We start from the raw sequence: 22,709 nt of genomic DNA on the forward strand, positions 1-22,709 counted from the left end.
TAAGATGTAGTATGATACTGTGAAGATCTTAATGTCAAGATATGGGGTATATAATCCATTACAATTTAAGTGGATAAAATTGTTCATTATGTGTTATAAATCATCTATACACTATTAATAGTTAAATAGGTAAGTATTATGATTATTCATGAGATGATACAGCACATTATAAGGCATTATGTATGCTTAATAATACATTTAGAAAACTCTTATGATACATTATAAATGCAGGCTTCATCTGGTGTTATAATGCATTGTACTCTTAGAAGTTATAACCACAAATAGGTAAGTGTTATAATGTATTGTAACTGTTGTTTTGATTATTTATCAGATGGTACAACTCATTAAGGTTGTAAGGCATTATTAGAATATACTTAAAACGTATTATAAATACAGGCTTCATAGAACGTGTTACCAAATAAAGTTGTCATTTTGTGTGGTTATTAGGTTAACAGTGAAACTTCCACACTATGTCTCAACACCAAATGGTAATTTTGCTGGCTGTCATTGTTTTGTTTGCAAAAACAGAAATTTGTGTTCAAGTACCAGTGTTATAGATGCATGCTTTACTTCAGAAAGCTAGAAATATGAGCCTGTAAATCAGATTTCTTTGAGTTGAAATCAATGAAATGTCTTTAGAATGTATAAAATACAATTACATCCTCTGTAATGTAATTTTCAGCTCTTCTCTCGCTCAAGTTTATATGTAATATAGGCCTACCCGATGCCATTTTAAATGGCCTCTTCTGTCTCGGGGTTAATTGCAAGCACATGTTTGTGGGGGAGTTTTAAGTTTCTAGACTCCACCTTTTCAGTGATGGGCAACCCACAAAAGCAGCATCTGATTCTTATTTCACATTATATGATTTTAGTCTGCCAATTGCAAGGACCTTGTCTAAGAGACATTTTCTGGAGTCTGTATCAGAAGCTGTAAATGTGTTTAGTTTGCTAATAGTGTTTGAGTAAGCTGTGTTTGTCCTTGCAGTTGCTCTTGTATTGTGTGGCCATTGCTTTCCTGTTTGTGTGGTTAATGTTTCCTGCATTAGGCAAACATATAGCCTACTTGTGACACCCACGTTCTGTTTGTGCTGGGCTTGAGTTTGATGAAATGATGATCAGTGAAAGCCTGAGGGAGGTGAATGCTATTATCTGTAGCATGCAGGGGAAATAATATAGGCCCTACCTGACCTAAAATGGTACAATTTGTGGCAAATGGGGGAAAAGCACTGACAGTTGTTTTAGTAAATGGCAGTGTTGAAAAATACTATAATGACTACTTTTTGTCAGTAAATCTCCACAAAACAAACGTTTTTAGAATCACATGTTGAAAGACGAAAAATGAGCTTGTAGGCTTTGTCAAAACCTAGCGAGCTTGTTATACCTTTTAGACGCATTATTTTTTTAATATGCGCATTCACGAGAGTCTAATGCCCAAACATGCTGTCTAGTAAGTCACCTAACATGAGGTTTGAAGACACTTGTGTTGGAACTGAAGCCTGCCCGTGTAGGCTATTCAAACACGCCCCTGTTACACACAGACACTCCCTCTAGTTAAATCGCGGATTCGGAAAAAGAAATTCTACACTTTGTCTACCAACACATCGCCTTTTCTCGAGCACTGACAGCTTTCTGCGACTGCCACAAATCTCGTAAGTTGTTTTCATTATTCTGTTTTTACGTCATATCTCTCTTTCTGCATAATAAAGACTATAGTGATTTGCTCCCCCTCAGGCAATGCAGCTGATTATACATAAATGTTACTCAGTGCATATTCACTTAGTAACTCGGAGTTTGCGAAATATGTTATCCAGATGTGAACGCGGTTTAATGCACGTCACGATTCCCCCTTTGTGAGACAAAGTCCAGTTTTCTGTAGTTGCTTGTTAAAGTGCACAGTGATTCTTGTCTGTGAAAAGTGACATGCTTTGTTTGAATACAGTAAAGTACAGCAGAGTTGCAGGATTTGAAGTCATGACATGTCTACATGATATTGCATTGTAATATCTAAAATGCATGTTCTGCTACACTTCAGTAAATGCATTTATAATGTTACAAAATAATAATATATAAAAATGCATAAATAATATACATAATTATTTTTTCTATTAATCAAAGAATCCAGAAAACAAATTGTCACAGTTTCCACAACAATATTACGAACTGTTTCAACATTGATAATAATCAGAAATATTTATTGAGCATCAAATCATCATATTTGAGTGATTTATGAATGATCATGTGACACGGAGTAATGACACGGTACCATTCATGTGAGAATGGGTAATGATGCAGAAAATTCAGCTTTGTCATCACATGAATAAATTACATTTTAAAATAGAAAATTGTTATTTTAAATTGTACTAATATTTCCCAATATTAATGTTTTCTGTATTTTTGATCAAATATGCAGTCTTGGTGAGAATAAGAAAAAAAAATGTTGATTTGATAATTAAAACAGGTCAAACTAATAATGAAAGGAGAAGGTCTATTGAAGTTACTGAGAGAACCATTTACATCAGCCGCAGGGATTGGGAATATGTAAAAGCATACATTTGCATGTATTGTGGTTTTTGTGCTTCATCATCATGTCCTAAATGTGTACTTTTTCAAATGGAGACAAAAGAAACCCCATTAGCGGTAGCTGTAAATGACCTGCATTAGCATAGAGGGTTTTATTTCATAGCCTACTAGCATGAAAACCACTTGCAATCAATCTGACTGAAGAATTCAGAATGTATCATTTACCGATTACACCATTATACAAAACACCTTGTTAAATGTTTAGATTGGTTTGGCTGAGGGATGTTGACTCCCTCCCTCCTTGGCACCCACGTCAAGTTTATCACCTTGATCATGCATTTCTCTTCCTTATCAGCTGTTTGAGGTAGTCAACAACACAATGACTAAGGTCCTCTTTTCAAAGGTCTTATCTCAACCCTGTCACACAGACACAGAGGTGTGATGTATGGTTTATTGCTTTTGCATTTTTGCATGTTAATAAATTGTGCAGGCAGACAAAGTCGCCATGCTTTGCCAGATTGCATGCTTTATGGGAGGTGATTCCAGAATCAGAGATGTAAGAAGATTTGGACCTCACATAGTTCTCAGGCACTAACCAGGGCTTTCTCATGGGAACAGATACTTCTTATTTCTCTAAAGTCTACTTCTCCTCTCCGTTGTGAAACTAGATGTTTCTCATTTTCCCAGTATGATGTAAAGCTCTGAAAAGAGACCCAAACCTTTTATTTTTTGCTTCCTGTCCAGTCACTATGGTGTCCCATAAGGAGTTTGAGACTGCAGGAAAGGCTCCTGGTCTGCAGGTATGGCGCATTGAGAACATGGACCTGAAGCCAGTGCCTAAGAATCTCTATGGCAACTTCTATACGGGTGACGCCTACCTCCTGCTGTACACCACCACCGCCCCCTCCTACTATATACACATGTGGATGGGTAAGTGACACACCTAGCGTTCGAGTTAGAAGTATCATTGGTTCCTGAAACAGGATTTTCTCAGAGCCAAATGTTGCTGATGCATTTTACCAGTGGATATACTATATTAAAATATATATCTTCTCACACATGGTGATTTAAATGGGGAAGGATGTTGCTTGTGTGTCATCTTTTTAGTCTCAATTTATTTTTTAAGAGGGTGTTGGTTTGCTTTGTTTAGCTCTTTAGAAATGTATGTTGTGTGACGGTCTTTCCAAAGAAATGCTGTTTATCATTTCTGTCAGTGACATGCATTTACCATTGCTTGGCGAATTTTTGAGACAATAATCCATACATTCCAATAGGAATGAAACAGAGATGCGATTAGGAATTTTTAATGCGATTTCACAGATTTCGCCACGGATTCAAATTGGTCACCTGAATTTGTGGCGTTGACCAATAGAAGGTCGCTTATTTTGAAAGTGACTTCTGTTTAAGCTTCATGCATTTCTAATTTGACCTTTTTCCATGCTAATGTGACAGTACATGTATGCCAGATGACGGCAAGTGAATGTCTTTATTAATGAGTCATTGAATCATTCATTCAGTCGTTTCAACGACACTGATTCATGCAGAAACGAACCAAGTGACTGTCTTTATGAATGAGTCATTGAATCATTCATTCAACCAGTTAACTTAAAAACACTGATTCATTCAGGAATGAAACAATGGGTTTCATTAATAAATAATTGCATGGAATATTTTGTATTTGTACCCACAGGAGAACTTCTCACAAAGAATTCCTGCCTAATTCACAACACATTCGTACGCACATGAATTTGTTCTTAATCTTATTCTAATGTAAATATATATAATATTAGTATTTTTTACTTTTTATTGTGATAGGATAGTATATAGAGTGGACAGGAAGCAAGGTGGGAGAGAGAGGGGAAGGGATCGGTAGAGGTCCACGAGCCGTGATTCGAACTCAGGTCGCCCGAAGCGCAACAGCGCTATATGTCGCGAGGCTATCGGCGCCAACAAATTCGGAGTTTTCTAAATGAGTGGCTGCGTGCACGAGGTTACTCATTTGCATAAAACATGCTCAAACATCTCCATATAAGGGCTTTATACCTTTCGCCCAACCTTTCCTTTACAGCCTTTCATCACACTCTCAAACAAATGCCGCTGTCTTCAGACGCGCTCCCTCCAGATCCTCAAGCAATGCCAAGTGTATCATACTCAAAACCAGTTCAAACACAATAAACACTTTTTATCCCGACCTAGATTACAGACCTCTCATTAGCCAGCTGTACATACACGCAAATCTGCTTTATTCAGAGAAACCTTGCAGCCGAAGCTATAACGCAGCTTTTCTTAATGTTCCACTGTATACAGTATGATGAAATATATTTAAGATGAAATTAATTTTATTATTTATTAATAATATAATACAATATAATATAATATAATCGGTTTAAGCTGAAATATAACTTCTAAACATGATTATAAGGTCACAGAGCAAGTGCTTTTTGCGTTCATGTGGTTTCATTTTCTAATTTTTTTCGTATAGTGCAAAAGTTTTTGGTGAATTGTGATTTGTTTGTGAAAATGTTTGTGCGTACGTATGAGTGAATGAGACCCAATGACTGTCTTTATGAATGAGTCATTAAATCATTTACTAAAATGTTTGTTCAAAAACACTTTTAGTGGAGCACTAAAACACTTGCTGATTCTAAACAAATGATTCTGACTAAAACAAAAGCTGATTCTGCTTTGGCTTAGTGTTACCATTGAAACGATATACATATAAATACATTTAGACCACTTAACTGAGTGATTGCAATCAGGATGTGAAGAGACTTTCAACCAGCACAACAAGAAATGTTTTTGGAACAAATCACCTACCCTGCCTTTAAGTAGGCTATAATAAAGCTAATAACTGCTCAGATTGTTCTTATAAATGAAAACCCATAGGCAGTATGCTGACTCATGAGCTTTGCCCATTAGACAATCCCTCCTACCCCTGAGGAGAAATTTGTACAAGTACAGATGTCATATCTTAGAAGGGTAGTCACTTTGAGGTTTAGTCTCCTCCACAGATTACAACGCGCCTTCAATTGTTTGTCTGGCAGTTGGCGCTCAGCCCACTTAGGTTCATGTGGTACACTGTTCAATTCCAGACTGATCAGTGAGTTTTTGTCCTGCCCAGTGGTTTAAACTCAAAAGAAGTGGTTTGAAAAAACGCACCCGTTGTTTTTTTCAAGGCATGCTCCAAACCACAGAAGTTCTCAGGCATTTGACTTGATCTAGTGTGAGAAGAAAAGGTTTATTCGAGGACACAGAGTGGAAAAACTCATAATGTGCACCATGTGGCCTCTTTGGGGTTTTCATTTGGTTCTTATTTTAGCAAAAACAGATACATAGCTAGAGCTGCTTGGTAAGTGAGCAGTTATAGTGTTCCTGTAAGTTTTAGAACATTTTTTCACTGACAGAATCGTCCAATGAGGCCTAGAAACATGTTTTCACTGTCTTTTGCTGCTTTTGGGTCAGAGTTGAATCATAATATTTTTGATAAAGAAGTTCAGAAGAAATTAAGTTTAAATTAAGTTTAAAACTTAATTTAATGATTTAATGACTCAATAAATGTCAAAAATAATCTATGTATAAATGTCAAAAATTAATAATCATTTTTTTAAATATCATGAATTATTAATTCATAAATGTCATTCGTTTTTTGGGAGCTGCACCACATGATATTTTACAACCTGAACTAACCTTGACTTGTCAAAAAGGTGCCAAATTATTCAATATTTTAAGACTTATTGACACACCAGGGTTGACAGAGTTCTAGTAAATTAAAATAAAGATTAATTCAAATAAAATATAAATATCTAATGAAAAACTTAAATGAAAATGAGAAATGTTGCCATGGGAGCTAACTGCAGTAAAATAAAATTAAAAAAGTAAATTTTACTGTAAATTTTACAATTTTAAAAATAAAAATAAAACTGAAAAATAAAACCAAATAGAAATATTAAACTATGAGTGTAAGAAAACTGTAAATAAAAAACTAAAACTAACAAAAATGACAAAATGATGCTTATTTCCTGCACATTCTGCATGTTTGTTGGTCGCACCAAAAGTGTTTTAAATATTAATAAGTGAAGCAGTTTTGTTAAAATATTTTTTTCTGATAAATAATAATAGATTCAAATTAGAATAATATACTGTATTTTGCAAAACTACTTTATAAGTATTTCTTTTCAAAACTTTCATTCTCTTATTGAGGATTTTCTCTTCATTATGACACCAGCACAGTTGTATCACCCTATAATGTCTTGGATTATTTGCCCCCAAATAATATCAAAATGAATTTCAATACAGAAATTGTATTCACGTCATTGGATGTGTGAATACTAGCATTTGAATGTATTTTTGATTGTATTAATAAGCACTAACAACTCTTCCACTAATTCTCCTGTGATGATTCCCATCTCTTTCAGGGAACGAGTGTTCTCAAGATGAAAGTGGAGCTGCGGCTATCTTTTCCACACAGCTGGATGACTTTCTCGGAGGTGGTCCCGTTCAGTTCCGCGAGGTCCAAAACAACGAGTCGCTCACCTTCCTGGGCTACTTCAAGTCTGGCATCAAGTATAAGGTAAACTCAGCTTTATATGAATGAAAATGGCCCTTCTCGGAAGCAGAGTTCATCATTAACTTGCAGTGAGAGTGCAAAAGTGCTGGCTTTGCTTTGTTGAAGCACCAGGGTTGAGTCAATTATGGCTCTAAAACATCCATTACTGTTTAGTCATGCCACATTCTTTCCATTATATTCAGCAATGTGTTGAGCTCAGTAAGTTTGCTTGGCTCTTTGAGAAGCACTCTGCTGAGTGGTTTGCGTTTAGTTCTTTGCTTGTGTTTTGGCAGTTATCCCACTAGTACGGTTTTATTTACATTTACATTTACATTTATTCATTTAGCAGACGCTTTTATCCAAAGCGACTTACAAATGAGAACAATAGAAGCAGTTAAACTAGCAGTAGGACAACAAAATGCAAGTGCTATGACCCTTCTCAGTTTAAATAAACGCATTTTTTTTTGTTTTTTTTTTTTTTTTTTTTTTTAATAGAACAGAATAGAGTAGTAGAGAGAAAGTGTTAGTATTACTGGATCAAGTGCTGTCGAAAAAGAAGTGTCTTCAGCCGTTTCTTAAAAGTGGCTATGGACTCAGCCGCTCTGGTTGAGTTCGGCAGATCATTCCACCAGCAGGGAACAGTCATGGTAAAGGTCCGAGAAAGAGATTTTGTGCCTCTTTGAGATGGCACCACAAGACGCCGTTCACTTGCAGAGCGCAAGTTCCTGGAAGGCACATAAGTCTGAAGTAAAGAGTTAAAGTAAAAGGGAGCAGAACCAGTGGTTGTTCTGTAGGCAAACGTCAGTGACTTGAATTTGATGCGAGCGGCAACTGGCAACCAGTGCAGTTTTGTGAGGAGAGGAGTGACATGTGCCCTTTTCGGCTCGTTAAAGACCACTCTAGCTGCGGCGTTCTGGATCAGTTGCAGAGGTTTGACTGTGCAAGCTGGAAGACCAGCCAGGAGAGCGTTGCAATAGTCAAGTCTGGATAAAACAAGCGCTTGGACAAGGAGTTGAGTAGCATGTTCTGATAGGAAGGGTCTGATCCTCCTAATGTTGTACAAGGCAAATCTACATGACCGGGCAGTTCTTGCAATGTGGTCTGTGAAGTTCAATTGATCATCAATTACCACACCAAGGTTCCTGGCTGATCTAGATGGAGTTATGGATGACGAGTCTAGCTGAATGGTGAAGTTGTGGTGAAGTGTTGGGTTGGCCGGGACCACGAGTAGCTCTGTCTTCGCAAGGTTTAGTTGAAGGTGGTGGTCCTTCATCCAGCCAGAAATGTCTGTCAGGCAGGCTGAGATACGATCAGCTACCGTCGGATCGTCGGGCTGGAATGAGAGGTAGAGTTGTGTGTCATCAGCGTAGCAGTGATAGGAAAAACCATGTTTCTGAATCACAGATCCTAGTGATGTCATGTAGATGGAGAAGAGAAGTGGTCCAAGCACTGAGCCCTGAGGCACTCCAGTAGCTAGATGTTGTGTCTTAGACACCTCACCCCTCCACGAAACCCTAAAGGACCTACCTGAGAGGTATGACTTGAACCATTGGAGTGCGGTTCCCGAGATGCCCTTCGTCTTTAGGATTGACAGGAGGATCTGGTGGTTAACTGTGTCAAAGGCAGCAGACAGATCCAGCAGGATGAGAACTGAGGATTTGGAGGCTGCTCTTGCCAGTCTCAGAGCTTCAATTACTGAGAGCAGGGCCGTCTCAGTTGAGTGTCCGCTTTTGAAACCAGATTGATTGTTGTCCAATCGATTGATTGTTGTTTTATGTGATGTCTTTCTCGACTCCTCAGCAAGGTGGGGTTGCGTCCGGCTTCCATCACGTGTTGACCAATGATGTGGATGTGAAGCGTCTGCTGCACATCAAGGGCAGGAGGGCCATCAGAGCCACTGAGGTGGAGATGTCCTGGAGCAGCTTCAACCAAGGAGACTGCTTTATTGTAGACCTGGGGAAGGTATGGATATCCGAACCTGACCTGACCACTCATTTTACTTAGATACTTTCCTATAACAATTAGAGCTGCCAATAGAAAACATTCAAATGGAATTAATTACATGGCTCGTAATTAATAAAACATAACTGCAATTCACTTCTCAATTTTTGCAAAGAAAAAAAAAACTTTTTGAATATTATCTTTCATGCTATGTGTAATTTAGCTGTTTGTGAATGTAAAAGGTCTGAAAAGTTTTAAAAATCAAAGTTCACAACAAAAAAAGTTACTCCTAAAAGAAAGAATCGATTCTGAGGAAGATATGGTAATAGGCATGTAGTTTCCCATGTGCTGTAAGCGGTCAACCAATCACAACAGACTGAGCCATCTGACCAATCAGAGCAGAGTAGCTAATGGAAAGGAGGGGTTTAGAGAGACTGAATCATTGATTGAACCGTTTCAGACACTGTTTTTTAAACGTATTGTAGGAGACATCCTTTAAAATAGTATAATAGGGGTATATTGTATTTTTATTTTCACTATCACTAGTTATAACTATTACTATTATTACTGGCTCGCAGTCACTCCATTTTGTTATCAAATTGTGTATTGCTCTGATGGTGAGAAAATATGGAATTTATGTACAGGACAGTCACAGTTATGTGACAGCCCTAATAATATAGTTATTGGATTGTTAAAAACATAATTTAGCTTTTTTTATGTACACTAATGTTCAAAAGTTTTGGGGTTGAAAAAAAAAATCTTATGCTCACCCAGGTGAAATATTTTACAATTGAAAATACCTGTTTACAATTTGGAATTTTTTTTAATGTAATTTTATTCTACACTCCAGTCTTCAGTCTTAAAAATAAAATCTTACTGCCCCCAAACATTTGAACGGTAGTGTTGATTTGAGTTATTTTTAAGACACTTCTCTCATTTTTTGCTAGGATATTTATCAGTGGTGTGGGAGTGGCTGCAATCGTTTTGAGCGTCTGAAGGCCTCCCAGTTGGCCATCGATATCCGGGACAATGAGAGGAACGGCAGGGCCAAGCTGGTCATGGTGGAGGACGGGGCTGAACCAGAGGCTCTGACTCAAGTGAGTGAAAGATTTCAACTCAACTTTTCCTGTAACAATTTCCTGACCACCATCTGAATTACTCCACAGTACGGGTAGAAATCCACTTCAAAATCGTTCTCATTTGATTTGTTTGTGTTTGCTGGTTAAGTTCATGCATTGTTAAATTTCCATAGATGCTGAATGACCACATATTGTGGTATGGACACCATCAGCCAGGCCTGATGTAAAACTTGGCACTATGGCTTGATTGTTTGTGTTCTGGCTCTGGCTTGTGTATTTTGCTAATGAGAATGCATCCATCGTGTGTTTAATGAAGAAGGAAGAGTTTTGCATGCCAAATATTCAGTCTGCTGTCTGGTCATTCAGCACAGGGTTGAATAGGGTCCGCTTGGCATCAGATAAGTGTTAGAAATAAAGCCCCACTGTGTCCATATGAGCTTTAATCCTGTATTTCCTCCCGCAGGCTCTTGGGCCCAAAACCAGCATCGCCCCTGCAACTCCCGACGACGAGGAAGTGGACACCTCCAACAAGAAGAAGGGAGCATTGTACATGGTAATAAATGCTGCGTCCAAATTTGCATACTATCCATGCAACTATAGTATTTGAAATTAGAATTAGTGTGTTAACCTGAATTAACCCATTGTGTGTTGGACGAGGATATGATGAGAACTACAATTAAAAAGTGTTAAAGAAGTGTTGTTGTACCCTACAAGTAGAGTAGAGAAGTTTAGCTAGTGGGGTTTGAGTGATTAATAATCAGTATGAGGAAAACATATTTATTCAATGTTATCCACATTATATTTCATCTGGAACAACATTGTGAACTTTTATAAAGATAGGCTTGGTCATTAACTTTTAAAATGCAACGTTATTTTAACACAGACCCACAACAGGCAGATCAACGTGCTACTACATTTCTCTTCAGTACAGTAGCAAATGAAATGAAATGTGGAATATGATTGAAAGGGCAGTTTAAACGGTGACAGGATGCATGTAAATAAGTGCCAAAGCTTGCCTACTCTTCTGCCACACACTCAAAAGCATGTACTTTTTCTTCACAAAAAAAGTACATACTTTTAGGGTGTAGTGTAAGACTATAAGACTCTTATCTCTACTCATATTTGAGCTCATTGGTACGTATTTAGTTCTTAATTATTTATGTGGACCGTTTTACAGTCACACGGCTGACAGCTGTAAAGCCTAAAATGCTTCCGACAACATTCGCGCAAGGACAAAACGTTGCGTTTCTCGTTAGCTATGTTTTTTAAGCGTTCAACACCTTTATCTCTTCTCAGTTCGTGTGGTTTGCTATTGTTATTGTAGATCTCAGATGCCTCTGGCTCCATGAAAACATCTGTCGTGGCTCAGAGCAGCCCGTTCAAGCAGGAGATGCTCTCCCCCGAAGAGTGCTACATCCTGGACAACGGAGTTGATAAGAATGTGTTTGTATGGAAAGGTGTGTCTCTCAATGTGCACAACTTGAAAATCAACTCGATCCTCTTTCCTTTTCTAATACACATTCCTAGTCTTATTGTGCATCATTCCTCGGTGCACATTGTTCCAAAGAAAACAAATTCATTCAAATGAAATAACTTGAGCCGCCTCTGAAACAACTTTCCTTTTCATCTGATGTCATCTGACCATGCAGGCTATTAATTAATGTTATCCAACATTATTATGTATTATTATAGATATGTCACACTGATATCATCTTTGTGTGTTTTCCCCACTCTGGCATGCATTGCTGATCACTAGGGGCCCTTTGTTTACATGTGCCACGTATTTTTCATAAAGATAACAGAGCTTCATTCAGCGTATGACTCGTTCTTCCTTTTCCCGACAGGACCGAATGCAAACACATCTGAACGCAAAGCGGCTATGAAATCAGCAGAGCAGTTCGTTAAAGAGAAGAACTACTCTAATAAAACACAGGTACATGCATAATGAGCATTTTAAACAAACACACACACTGGTTACACTTTACAGTAAAGTCTCATTTGTTAACATTAGTTGCATTGACTAACATGAACTAACAATGAGAAATATTTTTTACAGCATTTATTACTTTTGATAGTCAAACTGTAAAATATTATATGATCAATAAGTTATGAATTTTTTTTTTTACATTTCTTTAACTCATAAAAATAAGTTACGCAATTTTCAACTTTTTTTTAAAGTTATACGAGATTGAACTTATTTTTTAAGTCAGTTGAATGTAATTTAGGTTGAAATGACTTAAACATCCAAGTTGAGTGTACTTTTTATTAGGGCTGTGAAAAGATTAATCGCGATTAATCGCATCCAAAATAAAAGTTTGTGTTTAAATAATATATGTGTGTGTACTGTGTATAATTAAATTTGTATATATAAATACACACACATGCATGTATATATTTAAGAAAAACTGTGTTATTTATATATATAAAAAATTATACTTATATATAATATAAATTATATATAAATATATACAGTATATGTATGCAAATATTTCTTAAATATATACATGCATGTGTGTGTATTTATATATACAAAATAATTATACCAAGTACAAACACATATATTATGTAAACACAAACTTTATTTTGGATGCGATTAATCGTGATTAATCTTTTCACAGCCCTACTTTTTATATATTCTTTTTAAGTGTTCACGTTCATGTTAGTTCACGGTGCAGTAACTAATGTTGACAGATACACATTTCGATCATAAAAAATGTATTAGCAAATTTTGAACTTAACATTAACTAACATTTATAAACACTGTACAAGTATCACTCATGTTAACTAATGTTGTTAACTAGTATTAACAAATGAAACCTAATTGTAAAGTGTTACCAACACTTTTAATATTGACACATTTTCTGGTTTGTAAAAATTTGCATTTCGAAACAATGTATATGATACAATAATACATGTCTGAATACGCAAAGGTTAATATGTTTGCTGATTTCATATAACATCTTGCATAAAATATGATTGAAGATATGTTTACTACATTAGTACTGTATATTTAAAGAGCTAATGTTTGGATTACTGATACTGTACTTTTAATGCTTGCTGCTGTAGATCCAGGTGCTTCCTGCAGGGGGCGAGACCACCCTGTTCAAGCAGTTCTTCTCTAACTGGAAGGACAAGGACCAAACCACTGGCCCTACCAAGGCCTACACCATTGGCAAAATAGCCCGTGTGGAGCAGATTCCTTTCGATGCCTCCAGCCTCCATAGCAACAAGGCCATGGCAGCCCAGCACAACATGGTCGATGATGGTTCTGGAAAAGTCCAGGTCAGTTTCATTTTGGTCATCAAACTCTCTAACACTGACTTATGTTTAAACGTTTGGGGTCGTTAAGATTAAAAAAATTAAAATAATTAATAGTTTTATTCAGCAAGGATGCATTACAATGCTAAAAAGTGACAGTAAAGATATATTTATAAAGTTAGAAAAGATTTCCATAAAAAAAATAAAATAAAAAAAAAGTGTATCACAGGTTCCATAATATTATAAGTATGATCTCTGAAAGATCATGTGACTGAAGACTGGAGTAATGATGCTGAAAATTCAGCTTTTATCACATGAAAAAAATTACATTTTAAAATATATTTAAATAGAAAACAGTTCTTTTAAATTGTATTAATATTTCACAATATTACTGTTTTACTGTGTTTTTGATAAAATGCAAATAAAGTCTTGGTCAGGCATAATAGAAAACATCTTTCCGACCCCAATCTTTTGAATGATAGTCTAAATAATGTTAATCAATATGTTTAAGGCCTGCTATAATTTTAGATCTATAGGCATACCTTTGAACAAATTCTAGCAAAAAAAAATTAAATAATTATAATAATAATAAAGTGGCACCCAAAGATCTTTGCAAGCTGTTAATTTGAAATAGTATCAAATTAACTTTTTGGTACACAGGCCAATTACATTTTTTAATAAATTATTAAAACATTTACTAACCATATTTTTTTCTTACAAGCCATTATATGCATTTTAATTTATACAATTTTAAATGCATATAATTTTGAATTTATATTTTTTTGTCTTTTCCACATCACTTACATCAGTGAGGATGTAATCCTTCTTATAATACAATTTAAACCATATTATATATTGAAGTTCCTTGCTAGTCACAAAAAAACAAGTTTTGACAAGTTTCATTTGAGTTTTAATGTTGCTGATTATATGTGTAAAGGGGAGATCAAGTTCAAGGCAATGTTCTGTAATCACTCATGTTTGTCTGAATCAGATCTGGCGTGTGGAAGGAGGAGACCGTGTCGCAGTGGAACCCTCTACCTACGGTCAGTTCTTTGGAGGAGACTGTTACCTGATCCTCTACACTTACAAACAGGGAAGCAGAGAGCAGCATATCATCTACACCTGGTCAGTCCATAACATCTTTAAAGTGTTTTGTGTTATAATATCTATATAGTTTGTGACATATGAACAAAGTGTCATCATATTGTGTGTGTGTGTCGTTGTGCTGCAGGCAGGGACTGAAGTGCACTCAGGATGAGCTGGCAGCTTCTGCCTTCCTTACTGTCCAGCTGGACGACTCCATGGGAGGAGCTCCCGTTCAGGTGGGAATAATCCATTCGTGGAAGAGAACAGCATTGTGAAGAGTTCCAATACATTATGCCCTAACAATTCTTATTATCACTGATACAGTAGTGTTTTTGGCTAACATGTTAGATCAGCATAGTCTCCACTGCAGTCTACATAAGAGAGAACCATACAATCAGATTCAGGCCTACTTGAGGATCTACACTCTCGTTTAAAAGGGGTTGGTAAGATGTTTTTGAAGAAAGTCTCTTTTGCTCAGAAAGGATTAATTTGCATTTATTTTAAAAATTGTATATTGAAAAATAGCATTACAGTTTGAAATGACTGTTTTCTATTTTAATATTTTAAAATGTAATTTATTCCTGTGATGGCAGAGCTGAATTTTCAGGATAATTTCTCCAGTCCTCAGTGTCACACGATCCTTCAGAAATCATTCTAATGCTGATTTGCTGCTGAAGAAATATTTATTTTTATTATCAATGTTGAAAACAGTTATGTACAATTAGGTTTTTTTTTTGGATTCTTTGATGAATAGAAAGTTATTTACAGCATTTACCTGTTTATTCTAAATGCCTTTATTGTCAATTTAAGGCATCCTTTCTTTTTTTTTTTTACTGATCCCAAATTTTAGGACGGTAGCTTTCTTTTTCTGATAAATGCTGTTTAAAAAAAAAAAAATTCTATTCATCAAAAAATCCTGAAAAACATTACAGTACATTACTGTTTTCAACATTGATAATAATAATCGATGTTTCTTGAGGAGCAAATCCTCATATTAGAATCATTTCTGAATGATCATGTGACACTGAAGACCGGAGTAATGATGCTGAAAATTCAGCTTTGAACACAGGAATAAATTACATTTTAAAATATATTCAAATATTGAAAATAGTTATTTTAAATTGTTTTTGCTATATGTTTTTGTTTTGAATTGTTTTCGGATCGAATGAATGCAGCCTTGGTGAACGGAAGAGACTTCTTTTAAAAACATTAAAAAATCATTTGGATCTAAAACTTTTGAACGGTAGTGTAGTCTATCCTTTACAGCCTCGCTTTCATTCCCAATCAAAGATGGCTGCTGTGAATAAGGTCTATACTAATCCAACATGGAATTATTTGCTGTATTTTTTATGGTAAATACCAGGGTGCGATCTTAATCAGAAGAGTCATTAAATATAATACTGTTGGAAAGACTCGGTTGTATCTTCAGCAGGATTCTTTATTGAGAACACGAGCTGTTGGTTGCTGCAGTCATCAAGTCTAACTAAGGCAATGATACATCGTAGTTTAAATAAATTTTAGTCGGCAGTGCTTAGAAATGGAGATGAAGCACCTGGGAGACGACCTTAAACGAAGCATGCAAATGAAGTATCCAGGTATAGGAACCCGCCCCAGACTCTAGTGTGTCACCAGTCCTTATCCAATCAGCATAACTATTCAAAGGATGGGACAGGGCCTCCAAGAGCGTTTAAAGGCAAAATGTGAGAGTCTCGGTAATCTGACTCATTTGACTTACAATAAATGAGAGAACAAGAACAAGAACTTCCCCTTAGTTTTTCTTGTGATGTTGTGTAAGGATGTAGGATCAGCAGATCTTAAACAGATTCTCAAATTTGTAATCCCACAATACTCTTGTGTGTCGTGACTTTTATCAGTTGTAGTCTCATGTACCATCATTAAAAAGATACTGAAATGATTTTATCCATCTGAATACATTGCTCAGGTGCGAGTGACACAGGGTCAGGAACCCCCTCACCTGATGAGTCTGTTCAAAGGCAAACCTATGATCATTCACAGCGGAGGCACGTCCCGCAAGGACGGCCAGACCAAAGCAGGCAGCACACGCCTCTTCCACATCCGACAGAGCTCTTCTAGAGCCACACGCGCCGTAGAGGTCAGTCACAGTCTGGACACTGTCATACATATAGTATGATATGCTTCACATTAACCACTGCATTTATCTTCCATTATAGGTTGAACCATCTGCATCCAAATTAAACACCAATGACGTGTTTGTGCTGAAAGCGCCAGACTGTGTGTTTGTGTGGAAAGGAGCAGGTGCCAGCGATGAAGAAATGGTCGCTGCTAAGTATGTCGTGAGTGTGCTGGACAAAAAATCCACTGATGTGGCCGAGGGTAAAGAACCAGGTGAGTCCGCCATGTTGATTTCACTTAAAGGGACAGTTCACCCAAAAATGAAAATTTTGTCATCATTTACTCACCCTCATGTTTTTCCGAACTTGTATGAGTTTATTTCTTCTGCTGAACACAAAATATATTTTAAAGAATGTTGGTAACCAAAAAGTTGATTCCCCCCCCCCCCCCCATACTATGGGAGTCAATGGGGCTTTGGGCCTGTTTGGTTGTCCATATTCTTCAAAATGTCTTCTTCTGTATTTAACAGAAGAAAGAAACTCATTCAACAACTTGAGGGTGAGTAAATGATGACAGAATTAACATTTTTGGGTGAACTATCTCTTTAACTCCTTTCTTATGTTTCTCTCTCTCCAGCTGGATTCTGGTCGGCTCTGGGCGGGAAGAAGGAATACCAGACATCTCCAACTCTAAGAAACATGGTCAAACCACCACGTCTGTTCGGATGCTCCAATAAGACGGGCCGGCTTGTGGTAAGTGAGAGTCACAGAACCACACATGCTGGCTGGAGGAAAGCTACAGTTTGTGAATGTGATGATAATGTCATGGATGGATTGTCTTGTGCTTTTTCTCAGGTTGAGGAAGTTCCTGGAGACTTTAATCAGTCAGACTTGGCTACCGATGATGTCATGTTGCTTGACACCTGGGATCAGGTGAGTTAACGCATATAATGGGGATTTTGTGGGGTAAATGCCTTTAAGGGATTTTTGTGGGGAAGTGTGATTTCTAGATATGTAAAAGGCATAGAAAATAATAACATCTTAAAAAGTTATGAAATTTCTGTAATATATATATTTTTTAAGTTATGTCAGCCTCTAAAATATTTTAAGTAGAAATTGCTGAGAAATGACCATAGTTGTGAGTTAAATATATATTTTTTTTAGAATTAGAATTTTTGTCAGGCTCCTATTTTTAGGTTCAATAATTTCACTTTAATGGCAATGAAAAGGTTATTAGTCAGTTATTGAAATGTCTTATTTTCAAAAATGGCACTGATAAGAGTAAAATTAAAAAATGATAAAAATGAAAAATGCTAATTTACAAGAAAAATGTCAAACAGACTTAAAGGTTTTTGCATCTGAAGTCTTAATATGTAGTTAACGCCTGTAATGTTAAAGAACTGCTGCTCTTTCTAGATCTTTCTTTGGATTGGTAATGAAGCCAATGAGGTCGAAAAAACCGAGTCACCAAAAATAGGTGAGTGACATGTTTACTAAATCATTTTTCATAAAACATTGAGTTTTCGCTCTTCTGTCTTTGCTAGAGCAGAATCACTCACATTATCCTCCATCATAAACCATATATTTCCGGTCCTGGATGCTGATTGCTCAACACAGAATTCCAGTCATGTTCCACTCATCAGTGTGTTCTATTAATAGAGTGATGCAGGAGTGATTCCAAAACCCAAAAACAAGTCAGCATGTTTGAACTTGTGGTTCCATTGTCCTGAAGTCAGTCAGTTTTTGTTTTTAAATAAGATTTTGGTTAAATATCTGAAATAAGGTCTGTGGTGAACACAAGCTCAACATATTTTCACGTTTTTTTTCTACTGCATAAAATACAGCTGTAATACCTCACTCATCACAGACATGTCTTAGATTAAGCCAGGATTAGGCCTTAGTTTAATTAGGACATTTAAGTCTCTTTTATAAACGTGCCTTAGAAAAAACATTACCGATGTGCATCTTGAGACAAAACAATGGCACTGACATATTTTAAGATATGTCAGTGCAAGTAGCTTTCAGTTAAAACAGCTCAAACATGCATTTTAGTCTTAAGCTTTGTCTGTGAAACCGGGTTATAATTTTTTAAGCTTTTACTTATTGTGAAAATGAAAGTGTTTAAGTTACCTTAATGAACAAACCTTTTAAGAATGATAATCTTTTGTTGATAACAGAGCTTATTTTCTGCAATAATCAAAAAAGCCAATGGAGAGAACCAGGATGATGCTGACTTCTGGGTTGGCTTTAAAAAAAGACATGATTCCTGCAGCACTCCATGTTCTGTTAAACCAGTTTTGAGCCTAAAATGATGTTCTCTGTCTATAGCTAAGGATTATGTGGACACTGATCCTTCTGGACGTCGTGGGCTGCCCATCACAACCATAAAGCAGGGGGCCGAGCCCCCAACCTTCACGGGCTGGTTCCAGGCTTGGGACGCTAAAATGTGGGACACTGACGCTCTGGAGAGAATCCGATCTTCCTTTTAAATCCAGAACCGTTTCCTCTTTTTTTTAATACAAGCACTTCCTGTTCCTGTGCCATGAATTGCAACTTTCCCAGATTTTACAAAATTTAAAGACTGTAAAAATGCCCATCTCACTTAAAGGTGCACTTGGCAATTTGTTTGGTTTACATTGTGTTACCCAGCATAGCAGTGGCCTTGGACTGTAACTAGTTTCTAGTTACAGATGCCATTGTAGAAATGCTCTGATCACAGTCAGCCATAATTCATTTATTCAGTGAGCAAAAGGCTGGTCATGTGATCTCAACATGTCTGTTCTCATAAGGCAACCCAATCCATGTAAAATTAAAAAGCTTATTTAGTACCACTTTAAAATTACAGTTAAAATTACCTAGTGCACCTTTAAGACTGTCAGATTTCAGAGTTACAGATCTAGTATTATTGAACCTAGTCTAGTAAAATGGTTTTAGTGGATGTTTAGCTATGTTCAACCAGAACCAGCTGCCATAAAAGAAGGAAACCCACCAAAACGATTAGCACTCATAATAGTGGATTAGAGTTACCCTATTTTACCCTTGTTATTTTTTGTTGAAAGTCTTTAGACTATTTATTTCAGATTGACACTGCCATTATGACCTCCTAACGTGTCAACATGTTATAAAAATGTGTGGCAAAATTCTTTGAATTGTTTTTTACACAAAAGCCATTGATATATTTTCAGCTTGTTCTTTGTTGTTGAGTTCAACTTTAATAAATTTTGGGAAGATTAATTTGCTATACTGTAGATTTACTGCATATGACATGGACATACAAATTCAACATTTTAATAACCATAATATACATTGATGAGCCAAAACATTATGACCACCTGCCTAATATGCTCTTGGTCCTCCTTGTGCTGCCAAAACAGAGCCGACCCACCAAAGCATGAACCCTACAAGAGCCCTGAAATTGTCCTGTGGTATCTGACACCAAGACATTAGCAGCAGATCTTTAAGTCCTGTAGGTTGCGAGGTGGAGCTGCCATGGATCAAACTTGTTGGTCCAGCAAATCCTAGAGATGCTCAAATGGATTGAGATCTGGAGAATTTGGATGCCAGGGCAACACCTTGAACTCTTCATCATGTTCCTCAAACCATTCCTGAACAATGTGTGCATGATCCTGCTGAAAGAGACCACTTCCACCAGGGAACATTGTCATGAAGGGGTGTACCTGTTCTGCAACAATGTTTAGGTAAGTGGCACGTGTCAAATTAACGTCCACATGAATGGCCAGATCCAGGGTTTCCCAGCAGAACATTGCCCAGAGCATCACACTCCCTCCACCGGCTTGTCCTCGTCCCACAGTGCATCCTGGTGCCATTACTTCCTCTGGTAAACGGTGCATACATACATGGCTGTCCACGTGATGTAAAAGAAAGGGACTCATCGGACCAGCCGACCTTCCTCCACTGCTCCAATTCTGACGTTCATCCACTGTAGGAGCTTTCAATGGTGGACAGGGGTCATCATACACAGCAGAGTATGTTGTGACACATTCCTCCCATAACCATCATTACAATTTTGTGCAACTTGTGTCAAACTAAACCTTCTGTTGGCTCAGACCAGACGGGATAGACTTTGTTTCCCTCTTGTATCCTGTCTGGTCTGAGCCTGGATGAGCATTGGATGACCTGGATGAGCCTTGAGCGCCCAACACCCTATCGCTGGTTTGTGGTTTGTCCCTCCACGGACACTGTTTGTAAATTGGCACCACTACTGACTGGGAGCAGCACACAAGCCTTGCCATTTCAGACATACTCTGACCCAGTTGCATTGCTTTAACAATTTGGGCCTAGTCAAAGTCACTCAGGAATTTTTATTCCTGCCCATTTCTCCTGCATCCAACACATTGATAATGAAAACTTATTGTTTGCTTACAATCTAATCTACCCATACCTAGTTAGGAACAGTTGTTTTCTATTTTAAGAATATTTCACAATATTACTGTTTTCAATGAATTTTCAATCAAATAAATGCAGTCTTGATGAGAATAAGAGGCTTTTTTCTAAAATATTTAAAAACCTTACCTACCCCAAAAGTTTTAAATAGTAGTCTATGAATAATTGATTTACCACAATATCATTTTATTACAACATTCATTTCAATTTGTATCACAATGACAGACTTATGTGTTTATCTGTTATACTCCTCCTCAGTTAGACTTTAAACAGGATCATAGCATTAAGTCACATGAGTCATAGGCGTTGGTCTAGTCTAGATCATACTATTCAATGACGCTGTTCTCTTTTGCCAAGAAGCTGGGTAACTAGGCTACCTGTTTTCTCTAGACAACCTATCGTCCCTAAAAAGCCATGTTTGCCACAAACTTATCTGAAATCGCTATCATGATTCACATGCAAGTTTTGAACACATTTTTACAGCAGCTGAGGGATGTCCTAAGAATCATAGGTGGATATATGATGACTGTCCTGAACTGAAGTTATCTTGTGTCATCCTCTTGAGATCTACAGCTCTCTCTGTATCCACGTTTGAAAATGTGTTCATGTAGTGGCCAGGAGAGATAATACATCGCTTAACTCAACATATAGCTGCTGCCAGCTGACCCAAAAACCCCAGAGCTGGCACTGGACAGTGCTAGAAAACAATGCAAGCTTCTTCTTTAGTAATATCGTGGAAAACGGTGATCAATCAACCGTCATGTTCAAGACCTGAGAACGTTTTACAGAGGTTGTCATTTGATTTTAAAATGTTACCTTTACGTTCTCACATGCTGACAGCTAAGGATTCAGGCTCTATGAAAAACTGAAAGGGCAACACAATTAAAAACGAGTAGTCTGAATTTGAAACGGTTAAATAACACCCATATAATGTTGTAAAATATGTTTGTATCATCTATTACTCACTCAGAGTTTAATATTTCCACCCGAGCAGCAACACAAGGCTAAAATGAAGCAGGTCTGTGCTATTGTCAGGTTTTGCATGGCAGCTGGGGAGGCTCTCAGTTGCCTCCAGCACAATCTGAAAAATTCATAGAACAGCATAATTTTAGCCACATAGACTGTCAGTGAATGTGTTTCCTGTATAGTGTCATTTTCTGTTTACTGTTTTCAGTTTTCAAATGAGAATGATCTTAATTCCTAATAATAATAATACATTATTAATACATTATTATTATTATACTGTAAAAATGATTGTTGGTTTAACGTAAAAAAGTAGGCTAAGTAACCTGGTTGCCTTAAAATGTGAATTAATTGAATTTAAAAATTTGAGTTAATACAATGAAGGAGATTGGTTTAATCATCACAAACTCAAAATATTGTGTTATCTGAACCACATAAATGATGCAAGTTGATTTGACAAAAGAAAAATTGTGATAAATACTTATAGATACTGAAAATATGTGTTATTTTGCATTATTATTATACTTAAAATATCACAAATGTAATAAAGATTGTTCTAGTAATAATAATAATACAATTTATTATTATTATTATTATAAACATAATGAAATCTAGAGATTATCACAGATGACAATATGACAAATGTTTTATTGTATTAAAATGATTACGTACTAAAAATGTTGAAAGCATAAAATCAACCACTGCTGTTTTGCACACTGTGGCCAATGAAAAGCTTTGAGTTTTGTGCATCTGGCCAGGAGTCTGGCATGACGTCACGTGCACTCTGTTCCTGATGCAGGGTGGGTCACGTGGTCATCC

The 22,709-nt window shown here is 36.7% G+C and overlaps 1 protein-coding gene across 1 annotated transcript; it reads left to right on the forward strand.

The window, feature by feature from the left end:
- Window positions 1-1,543: 1,543 nt before the first annotated feature.
- Window positions 1,544-19,569, forward strand: scinlb (scinderin like b). Its single transcript, XM_079876395.1, has 17 exons — window positions 1,544-1,649; window positions 3,265-3,450; window positions 6,936-7,090; window positions 8,867-9,028; window positions 9,955-10,104; window positions 10,550-10,639; window positions 11,411-11,543; window positions 11,931-12,019; window positions 13,153-13,368; window positions 14,336-14,469; window positions 14,576-14,666; window positions 16,373-16,543; window positions 16,623-16,797; window positions 17,161-17,276; window positions 17,379-17,456; window positions 17,940-18,000; window positions 18,852-19,569. The coding sequence occupies exons 2-17, from the start codon at window positions 3,270-3,272 to the stop codon at window positions 19,010-19,012; spliced, it is 2,163 nt and encodes a 720-aa protein (XP_079732521.1). The 5' UTR covers window positions 1,544-1,649; window positions 3,265-3,269; the 3' UTR covers window positions 19,013-19,569.
- The last annotated feature ends 3,140 nt before the right edge of the window (window positions 19,570-22,709 follow it).

The sequence above is a fragment of the Squalius cephalus genome (genome assembly GCF_949319135.1).
Source record: "Squalius cephalus genome assembly, chromosome: 7".
Classification (NCBI taxonomy): Eukaryota; Metazoa; Chordata; class Actinopteri; order Cypriniformes; family Leuciscidae; genus Squalius; species Squalius cephalus.

Bases quoted from the DNA above. Each gene is read 5' to 3' on its own strand.
- scinlb (XM_079876395.1), top strand. From the start codon at position 3,270: ATGGTGTCCCATAAGGAGTTTGAGACTGCAGGAAAGGCTCCTGGTCTG. The intron at 14,667-16,372 runs GTGGGAATAATC...TACATTGCTCAG, and splicing joins TGGGAGGAGCTCCCGTTCAG to GTGCGAGTGACACAGGGTCA. The intron at 17,457-17,939 runs GTGAGTTAACGC...TGCTCTTTCTAG, and splicing joins TGCTTGACACCTGGGATCAG to ATCTTTCTTTGGATTGGTAA.